Genomic DNA, 10,097 nt, shown 5'->3' on the forward strand with positions numbered 1-10,097 from the left:
CCTGCAGCTCCTTCTCTCTCTCCTGGATTCTCTGCTGGAATTCTCTCTGTGTCACCCCCATCTGCTTCTGTGGACAGATTATTTTCAGTTATATTATAGTACACTGCATTCACATGTGTTAAATCATTTTCTCATATTTAACATTAAATACTATAAGTAAGCATCAAATTAATAGAAATTCTGCATGTCTGTGGAGAAGTGAACTTGCCTCATAAGTAGAGCCTCTAAACTGTGTGAGTGAATTAGCTGCTCCAGCTGTGTTGAATCCCATTCACGGAGTGAACAGGGGGGTGAGGGGTGTGAACAGAGCTGTCACAGAGAGCTGACTTGGGTTCACTTCCTGCTCTTACTGCTTTAACACTGTAGACTTCAGGCCTGGACTGTACTCTTCATTAAAGTTTTTCAAAAACAAGAAATGAAACGCAGCTTGTAACATAATATTTAATTGTCATATAATATTTTAATAATACTAATTTAGTTTTTATGATATATAATATAAAGATGTAACTTCTGTGACCTTTTGAAAAATCACAGAAATCCCACAGTTCCACATTTACTCAGTTCCTCTCCCATTATAACCAGTATCAGGGGGCCTCTAGTGGCACAATCCCTGGAGCGCTGGCCACATGCTCGGTGCGAGCCGCGACATCAGCGGTTCGAATCCGACCGCCGACCTTTGTCGCAGGTCTCTCCCTCCCTCTCTCTCCTCCTAATTCTTCCTGTCTGTCTAAACTGTTCTATCAAATAAAGGAAAACCCCAAAAAACATATTAATTAACAAAAAAAACTAATATCAGAGTTGCCAGTGAAGAGCTCCACTCCTTACCTGTTTCTTTGTCCTTTCTGCTGCAGCTGAGACTGTATCATGGCCTCTGTGTTCATCCATCGTACACAGATAACAGATACACTGCTGATCGGTACGACAGTAAACCTCCAGCAGTTTGTCATGATGAGAGCAGATTTTCTCCTGCAGGTTTCCAGTGGCTTTGACCAGTTTGTGCTTCTTAAGAGGAGGAGATTCATAGTGAGGCTGGAGATGAGTTTCACAGTAAGAGGCCAGACACACCAGACAGGACTTGACAGCTTTGTGTTTTCTCCCAGTGCAGACATCACACGCCACATCTCCAGATCCAGCATAACAGTGAGCAGGAGGAGCAGCTTGGAGTCCTGTCTTCTTCAGTTTCTCCACCACTTCAGCAAACATGATGTTTTTTCTTAAATCAGGTCTTGGGGTGAAAGTCTGCCTGCACTGGGGACAGCTGTAGACACCAGTAAGATCATCCTGATCCCAGCAGCCCTTAATACAGCCCATACAGAAACTGTGTCCACAGGGAATAGTCACCGGATCCTTCAGCAGATCCAGACAGATCGGACAGCTGAACTGGTCCTGATCGAATAAACCTCCACCTTCAGCCATTTTACTGCTCACACCGACAGAGACAGAGTTAAGTTTCGTTTCTAATGAACTGCGTGACAGAGAGAGTGGGAGTGACTTCCTGGTTCAGCCCACAGCTGCAGGAGGTGTGGTGCTGGACTGAGGCCAGGCTGAAGAGCAAGAGCAGCAGAGTGGAGATTTACTCATAAACATCACACACACACAAGCCTGCATGTGACGGGGAGACGAGTGTTCAGTAACTGAAACAGCTGCATTCGGGTTTTATGGGCATAGTTCAAGTCAAACTCCATCAACCGTGGCAAAGCCCTCGGCTGTGACCGTGTATCTGCGCCATAAGCAAAGCACAGCCCGTCTCCAGCAGCGAGGAGGAAAGCTTTCAGGAGTCCGTGTAAATCGGTGCGCGATACCTGTCAGCTGAGTGCCATCATTGCCAGCTGAGTAACATTGGCATCCGTTTATCTGTGAGGCTGTTGTCGGAAAGCTACCACCTGATATCGCTACGATGCCGGATTGGAACTTCGGACCCTGTCTAACTCGCTCAAAGGACTGGCTTTACATTACATTACATTACATTACAGGCATTTAGCAGACGCTCTTATCCAGAGCGACTTACACAACTTTTACATAGCATTTTACATTGTATCCATTTATACGGCTGGATATGTACTGAAGCAATTCATGTTAAGTACCTTGCTCAAGGGTACAACGGCAGTGTCCGACTCAGGAATCGAACCTATGACCTTTCAGTTACAAGCCCAGTTCCTTACCCACTGTGCTACACTGCCGCCCCTTAGGGGCTTATGCTCAAGGTCCCCTGAGCACGGTCTGAATTTGGAAAGTCAGCTTTTTATCTTAGTGCCCCAACTTCTGGGAATGATCTTTAACACACGCTAAAAAGCAATTCTCTACTAACCTATGGACAATTTAAAACCATGATCACAAACCTCCCTGCTCCTATATGTAACCGTTTTAACTGATTTTTTAAATCTGTGTTTTGTTTGTATTTTATTGTTTTTATTGTGTTTAATTGCTGCATAATGTAATCTCGGCATCATTGAAAATGAGGGCCCACCCTCAATGTGTTCCCGAGAATTAAATAAAGGTTGAATGAATGAATGAATGAATCACCGAGGGCAACTGGTTTAAGGTTTATCAGAAAACAAGGTGCAAGTCAATATTATTATTATTATAGTCTATAAAAAAAGTTTTCAGGACCACTGCTTTAAGCCAATATTTCACTTTATAAAGACAACGGGTTTCATCTCCAGAAGTTGAAAACCAAACCTTAAATAATTAGAATTAGTCGGTAATAAATATCCTAACCCACACTTCTAACAAAACTTTAGACGTGAAAGAAGAAGAAGAAGAAAGAAAAGGAGGAGAAGAAGGAAAAGAAGAAGAAGGGGGCTGCGCAAGACGCATGTGACAGAAATCTGCAGTGCTGTCCTCCCTGAAGCCAAGCACGATGAGCATCAGGGAACTGACATCACCCGTCGAATCAAGAAAACTACAAGTCCCACAAACACCGCCCAAGCCACTCCAGGGGCGGCCCTTATTCCATTCAACTGCAGCACAGTGAGGGATACGGCCTGGAGGGAAGCCAAGAGCTGCGATTTCCTAAAGGAGAAGGACGATGAGCTTCGGGGGAGACCAAACAAAACCAAAAAAAAAGACATTCATCACAGGCCAAGGCCTCTGGTTGAAGCTATGGGTGATGGGTAAACAGCCAGCGTTGTAGGAGTGAGGACCGTCACTGAAGGGAAAGAAGTAAGAAGTAAATGAGACAGACCTGTGATGAGCTGCTGACAGCAGTGGAGGATGACGGATGGTTTGTGTCTCCCCCTAGTGGTGAAGAAAGTCTACTGCTTCACCATTTCAATATGCTGCTGCTGTTCTATTATCATTATGTGGAGATGATGTATTTCTCAGCGTTTGGTTGTGTCTGGTCAACACCTCAAGCACCTTGCGGAGACACTTGTAGCATAACACTGTTTAGGGTGCAGTGAGGGGTGTGTGTGTGTGTGTGAGAGAGAGAGAGAAAGAGAAGCATAACACTGTTTAGGATGCAGTGGGGGGAGGGTGTGTGTGTGAGAAGCATAAGATTGTTTAGCACACGTCACAAACTGAAAGACCTTTATTTAAAAAATGAACAAAACTAAGCAATTGTACAATTTGTGTTTTTGGTTTGGTGCCCAAACTCATTATTCTACATCTGCACATCACAGAAACAAAGTCAAACTACAGCCAGAGCTTTTCCAAACTCTGGAAATTAATAAGAAAAGTATAAAATACTGTAAATGGAATTGTGTAAGTCTTATTGTTATGAATTCAGTTCATGAAAGCATGCGTACCACAAACTCCTAAGAATGTCTGTTGCTTTTTTAACATCGTGAATTACAAAGAAAATCGAGGGTCATGAAAGAATATTTGATTTTTACATTAAATGTTGCTCATGAATTTGAATTTGATTATTACATTTTAGTTATATAATTTTATGTGTTACTGGGTTTCCGATTTTGATTGGATTACTGTTGGATCTGATTTTTTTAATTAATTGTGTAAGAAACATTCATCATTCTCTGTGAACAGCTGCATATCACCGAAATGAAGCAAAGCTTCAGCCAGTGCTGTTCTAACCTCTGGAAATAAATAACAAAAGTGACTATTTTCTCATATATAAGTTTAGGATTTATTCAGTGTTTATTGATTTATCGATTAATTCATTTAGCCATCTATTATTTACTTTTGTGATTATTTTTCAGTCAACCAGCGGAGGGCAGTAATGTCTAATAAACATCTTAAAATCACTCAAGAAGAAGAAAAGTAAAATAAATAGAATTGCATAATTATACAGGATACAGAAACAGACAGGAACTCATAAAAATGCTTCTTATACATTGTGAACACTGAAGAATAAAGTTTATGAATGAATATTAGATTTTTACATTTAATTTAGTTCATTAGTTTGAATTGTATCATTACATTTGTAACATTATTTATCTGTGTTATTCCTATGAATTACCCTATTTTGTATCATTACTGCTGATTTTGCTCCCTCATCCCAGATCGCACAGTTTTACAGAGGTTCCAGTACCAACCCTAAACCCAGGATAGAGGGGCTGAGTGAATGTGGTCTGGACTTTGTGCAGGAGGGTCATTGTGTCAGAGACGCTGTAGAAGGACAGAGTTCCTGCCCCGTGATCCAGGTACACTCCTACTCTGGAGGAGGGGGGGACAGGGATTTTAGTGCTCTTATTGTTATGCCTGAAAGAATAACTGGAGGGGGAGCAGTGCAAACTCCAGGACTTGTTATTATATCCCAGATGACTGACATCACCGTCTCCTTTCCTGCCGATCTCTTTATATGACACTGCTATATAAACCCAATCCCCACTCCACTCAGTCTCCCAGTAATAGCATCCAGACTGACCCTCTTTGCACAGCACTTGGACCCAGTGCTCAAATCTCTCTGGATGATCAGGATATGACTGCCTCTTTTCCACACGGGTCACCTCTCTGTTCCCCTCAGGCAGACGGAGGCATTTATGCGCTGTGACGGGGTCCAGTGTGAGGTGACAGGAATCTGATGGAGGAGAAGGTTAAGATTTAATATGAGGACAGATCCAGTTCTGTCTCAAATAATTTCTTTTCTCCAAAACTTTACAGCATAGTTTAAGTATTTTTCATCTGTGTGCTGTGTTGGGGTTCAGTGTGAGCTGACAGGAATCTGATGGAGGAGAAGGTTTAGATTTAATATGAGGACAGGTCCAGGTAAGGTGTGGCTCTAATTCAATCTGCTCTCCAGGCAATACAACATGATTTAAGGTTTTTGTTTACCTCCATGTGCGTTTTTGATTGTTTTAGAGGAAACAGACTCACAGTTGTATGAAACAGTTGTAATTAGAATTTTTAGTTCTGACAAACCCACCATCCCTTAGGACTCTAAGGCCATACTGACTGCCCTATTTTATTCTCCTGGTCACACGAGTAGAGCTTGGGTAGGGATCATGTCTGCAGGGGTGGTAAATATGAACATGTTGCCCCCCCCCCACTCACATACACACATATGCTGAAGTGCACTCACACATTAAGAAATTGTCTCTGGTCCTGGGCTCTACAGCATAAACTTCTTTCACTGGAGAGACAGAGAGAGAGAAATTGAAAGAAATAAAGATATGTAGAGGGGGAAAGAGATAAATTTGAGGATGTGTATGGAGACACTGTGATGATTTAAAATATTACTGACTGCTTACATTAACTGACAATTATATTCGCTCCACTCTACAATATCTTTCCTTTGGTTGTGCATGGTAAAAAATCCCTTTAAAATTTTCACAACCTGATTCAGATATTTTGACCAGTTCCACCTTGCAGACGTCCTCCAGTTTCTCTTTCAGTTCAGAGACAGATTTCCTCACAGCCTCAAAAGAGACGTGTGGACTGACAGTGATGCTGGGTAAGTCTTCAGGTGCAGGAGGGGCACAGAGAGACTGACAGCTCTGCAGACAGACAGACAGACAGAGAACAGTCACAAATCAGATGCCAGGAGCAGATCTTTGTAAATGAGGTACATGTATGTCTGGCCTCATGTATGTACAATGTAAATAGTGCAGACTGTCAGAGAGCCAGTGATGTTACCTGGAGGAAATGGATGTGATCCTCTGTGTGTGAAAGCTGCTCCATCTCAGCGTCTCTCCTCCTCAGCTCAGCAATCTCCTGCTCCAGTTGCTCCAGGAGTCTTTCAGCCCAACTCACTGCAGCCTTCTCCTGATCTCTGATCAGCTCTTTCACCTCAGAGTGCCTTCTCTCAATGGAGCGGATCAGCTCAGTAAAGATCCTCTCGCTGTCCTCCACTGCTGCCTGTGCAGAGCGCTGTTAGGAGACAAAGAGAGAAGATGGATGTACATTTTAACTAGGCCTTTCACTCAGCTCTTACTGGGACCTCAGACAGCCTGTTCCCCACAGTGCGGCTCAGTGGGATTGAGCCCCACATGGCTGGAAAGTGGCCCAACACTGGGCTCCTCACTGGCTGACTGGAGGAGAGCTCTGACTGAGCCCTGAAATGGCTCTTCCAGCAGCCAGCTGTTGTCTTCTCCTCTGGTCAGTACCCACCTTGAGTGACTGCACAGCCTGTCTCAGATCCTGCAGCTCCTTCTCTCTCTCCGGGATTCTCTGCTGGAATTTTTTTTGTGTCACCCCCAGCTGCTTCTGTGGATAAATTGTTGTCCCTTTTTATTGCATATTGTGTTCATATTTATCAAAGGCTTCCATCATGTTTAAAACTAATCACAAAAAAACACCTAATTGTAAGACCTATATCAGGTAAGTCTGTTAGAGTGTATCCCTATTAAATTGTCCTTACATTGAAAAAAACCCCTGGTCAAATAATAATGTTATTTTGATTCAAGCACACAGTAATTAAGCATGAAATACAATAACACCTGAGGTCATTGTGTAGAAGTGTACTGGCCTCATAGGTAAAGCTACTAAAGTGTGTGAGTGAACTAGCTGCTCCAGCCGTGTTGAATCCCATTCAGGGAGTGAATTGGGGGGTGAGGAGCTGTCACAGGGAGCTAATTTGGGTTCAGTTCTTGATCTTATGCTTTAACACTGTAGACTTCACAACTGGACTAATGGGGTGATACAGCTCAGGAGGTAAGACCGATTGTCTGGCAGTCGGAGGGTTGCCGGTTCAAACCCCGCCCTGGGCATGTCGAAGTGTCCTTGAGAAAGACACCTAACCCCTAACTTCTAACTGCTCTGGCGAATGAGAGGCATCAATTGTAAAGCGCTTTGGATAAACGCACTATATAAATGCAGTCCATTTACCATCCATTTGGACTGTACTCTTCATTAAAGTTTGTCAAAAATAAATAATGAAACGCAGCTTGTAACGTAATATTTCATTGTAATATAATATTTTAATAATACAAATTTAGTTTTCATAATATATGACATAAAGATGTGTGACCTTTTGAAAAATCACAGAAATCCCACAGTTCCCAATTAACTCAGTTCCTCTCCCATTATAACCAGTGAAGAGCTCCAGTGCTTACCTGTTTCTCAGTCCTTCCTGCTGCAGCTGAGACTGTATCATGGCCTCTGTGTTCTTCCATCACACACTGATAACAGATACACTGCTGATCGGTACGACAGTAAACCTCCAGCAGTTTGTTATGATGAGAGCAGATCTTCTCCTGCAGGTTTCCAGTGGCTTCCACCAGTTTGTGCTTCTTAAGAGGAGGAGATTCATAGTGAGGCTGGAGGTGAGTTTCACAGTAAGAGGCCAGACACACCAGACAGGACTTGACAGCTTTGCGCTTTCTCCCAGTGCAGACATCACATGGGACGTCTCCAAGTCCAGCATAGCAGTGAGCAGGAGGTGCAGCTTGAAGTCCTGTCTTCTTCAGTTTCTTCACCACTTCAGCCAGCATGATGTTTCTGCCCAGAACAGGCCTTGGAGTGAAGGTCTGTCTGCACTGAGGACAGCTGTAGACACCAGTATGGTCATCCTGATCCCAGCAGCCCTTAATACAGTCCATACAGAAACTGTGTCCACAGGGAATAGCCACCGGATCCTTCAATACATCCAGACAGATCGGACAGCTGAACTGGTCCTGATCCAGTAAACCTCCACCTTCAGCCATTTTACTGCTCACACTGACAGAGACAGAATTAAGTTTTGTTTCTAATAAACTGTGTGACAGAGAGAAGGGGAGTGACTATCTGGTTCTGCCCACACCTGCAGGAGGTGTTGTGTTGGACTGAGGCCAGGCTGAAGAGCAGGAGCAGCAGAGTGGAGATTTACTCATAAACATCACACACACACAAGCCTGCATCTGACAGGGAAACGAGTGTTGAGTCCCTAATCTGGAACCAGAGCTGCAGTTTGGCTAAAAGGCATCTTTCAAGTCACGCTCCACTAAACGGTGTTGAGCATATAGCTGTAGAAATCTGTTGTATTTCAAATGCACATGAAGCACCTTCAGATTAAAGGAGAGAGTTACGCATTTTTCAGAGACTGGCGGAAACAGAAAATAATATCACGCAGTTAATCCCCAGGACCGAGAGGGAAAACCTTTCCAGAGTCCTGGGGGCTCAGGTTCATAACACCCACTTTAGCTGATTTTCAGATTATTTACTGTCAGCCGCATGGTGACGTCCTGTATCGCCATGGAGATAAACAATCTGCCAATCAAACGCCTGTGGCAGGAGGAAATAAAGCCATTGGCCCCCCTTTACACTTTACTCACTGATGTGTCTGATGTGTCTGCATGCATGACTGAGATGTGCCCAGGATGGAACAGTGGGTATCTTCACTGGAGGGGGATGTTCTTTAGGCAGTTGGGAAAAGCTCTTGTGACCCCCCCCCCCCCCCCCCCCCCCCCCGCACACACAGAGAAGATGGCCCCTCCCCGGAGCCCCACCCTCTGCATTCATCATCAGGCTCACTGAAGTGGAGGAATGTGGTCCTGCTCCACCTGGAGCCCCACCCTCTGTACTCATCGTCAGGCTCACTGAAGTGGAGGAATGTGGTCCTGCTCCACCTGGAGCCCCACCCTCTGTACTCATCGTCAGGCTCACTGAAGTGGAGGAATGTGGTCCTGCTCCGCCTGGAGCCCCACCCTCTGTACTCATCGTCAGGCTCACTGAAGTGGAGGAATGTGGTCCTGCTCCACCTGAAGTCCCACCTGAAGCCGCAGCACGGGGAAGTGAGCAGAACAGGAGACACGCCCACCCTTCCCAGCAATGCCGCAAAACCAGAACAACCTGCTGCAGATGCAAAAGGTACGTCTGCAAGTCACACACACAGACACACACATACTGCGCGTATATAATGCGCAGTATGAATAGGTCGCTTTCTGCAAAGCCATCAGTCCCTCCATCCTTTCACCCATCCATCCCTACAGTAGTGCATTCAATGATAAAAAAATATTCAGATGTGGCCAGTGCCTCTGTATGTGAATATATTTGGTAAAGTTCATGTTTGTGGTATTTTTTGATATTCTACCTTCGGCATCATCTAACCCGCTACCTCAGGTCTGTCGCGTAGCTGCCGCTAATATGATCGACCAATAAAACATTGACCGACTGACCATGTGGGTCACCAAACTACACCCTGAGCCGGCCAGAACAGGATGGATGCCACCCCTAGAGCCTGGTTCCTTCTAAGGTTCCTTCCATCTGCCACAGGGAGTTTCTCCATGCCACTGTTGCTTTAGGCTTGCTCCTGTGGGGGTTTTGGCCAGGGTTGTCTGCGAAGTGTATTGTGACAATTGTTTGTGAAAGGCGCTATATAAATACATTTAGATTTGATTTGATTATAGACCTTTTCCCAGTCGCTGTGCTATGGCAGGAGACCTGGACTGGGGGTTGGTGAGGGAGTTCGTTATTTTGAGCCTTCAGACAAACCTTGTGCAACCTTTGGCAAAGAGATGTTATAGTCAAATATTTGTTTAGGCCTTCAATTGAGCTTTGAGTACAGATTATTATTCAGACAAATAACAGGAAATTTGTCATGTTACAAATGGATACTCATGGTGGTATCTTTGTTTAGGTAAGGTGGGCTGTCTTGCCTACATATGATTTGAGAAACCTGTTGTTCATATTTAATTAGAATTTGTTATTTTGAACAAAGTGAAGTTTGGTTTCAGGTTAAAAAGAAAACATTTTCTAACATAGATCTATATGGGTAAATTTTG

At 44.1% G+C, this 10,097-nt stretch overlaps 2 protein-coding genes across 3 annotated transcripts; both read right to left on the minus strand.

Annotated features, from left to right (window-relative positions):
• Positions 1-4: 4 nt before the first annotated feature.
• Positions 5-1,625, minus strand: LOC135246450 (E3 ubiquitin/ISG15 ligase TRIM25-like; the record flags this gene model as incomplete). Its single annotated transcript, XM_064319905.1, has 2 exons — positions 826-1,625; positions 5-67 (listed from the first exon to the last, which is right to left on the minus strand). Coding segments are annotated over exons 1-2 (654 nt in total), but the record flags the coding sequence as incomplete, so codon positions are not given.
• Positions 1,626-3,511: 1,886 nt separating this feature from the next.
• LOC135246451 (tripartite motif-containing protein 16-like) lies at positions 3,512-8,776 on the minus strand. 2 transcript variants are annotated; one of them, XM_064319906.1, is made up of 6 exons: positions 7,452-8,776; positions 6,508-6,603; positions 6,034-6,267; positions 5,735-5,894; positions 5,480-5,530; positions 3,512-4,978 (listed from the first exon to the last, which is right to left on the minus strand). In XM_064319906.1, exons 1-6 carry the CDS (start codon positions 8,040-8,042, stop codon positions 4,452-4,454), a joined length of 1,659 nt encoding a protein of 552 aa, XP_064175976.1. In that variant the 5' UTR covers positions 8,043-8,776; the 3' UTR covers positions 3,512-4,451. The 2 variants fall into 2 exon arrangements, 1 of the variants encoding a protein (XP_064175976.1); XR_010327688.1 differs by lacking the exon at positions 3,512-4,978 and adding an exon at positions 5,080-5,122 and having other exon boundaries at positions 5,480-5,894; positions 7,452-8,773.
• Positions 8,777-10,097: the final 1,321 nt, after the last annotated feature.

Source organism: Anguilla rostrata, unplaced genomic scaffold, assembly GCF_018555375.3.
Source record: "Anguilla rostrata isolate EN2019 unplaced genomic scaffold, ASM1855537v3 scaf0326, whole genome shotgun sequence".
NCBI classification, from domain to species: domain Eukaryota; kingdom Metazoa; phylum Chordata; class Actinopteri; order Anguilliformes; family Anguillidae; genus Anguilla; species Anguilla rostrata.

Coding starts and splice junctions, on each gene's coding strand:
- LOC135246451 (XM_064319906.1), bottom strand. CDS start 8,042: ATGGCTGAAGGTGGAGGTTTACTGGATCAGGACCAGTTCAGCTGTCCG. Junction 6,268..6,507: donor AGGCTGTGCAGTCACTCAAG/GTGGGTACTGAC, acceptor GTCTCCTAACAG/CGCTCTGCACAGGCAGCAGT. Junction 5,895..6,033: donor ATCACATCCATTTCCTCCAG/GTAACATCACTG, acceptor GTCTGTCTGCAG/AGCTGTCAGTCTCTCTGTGC.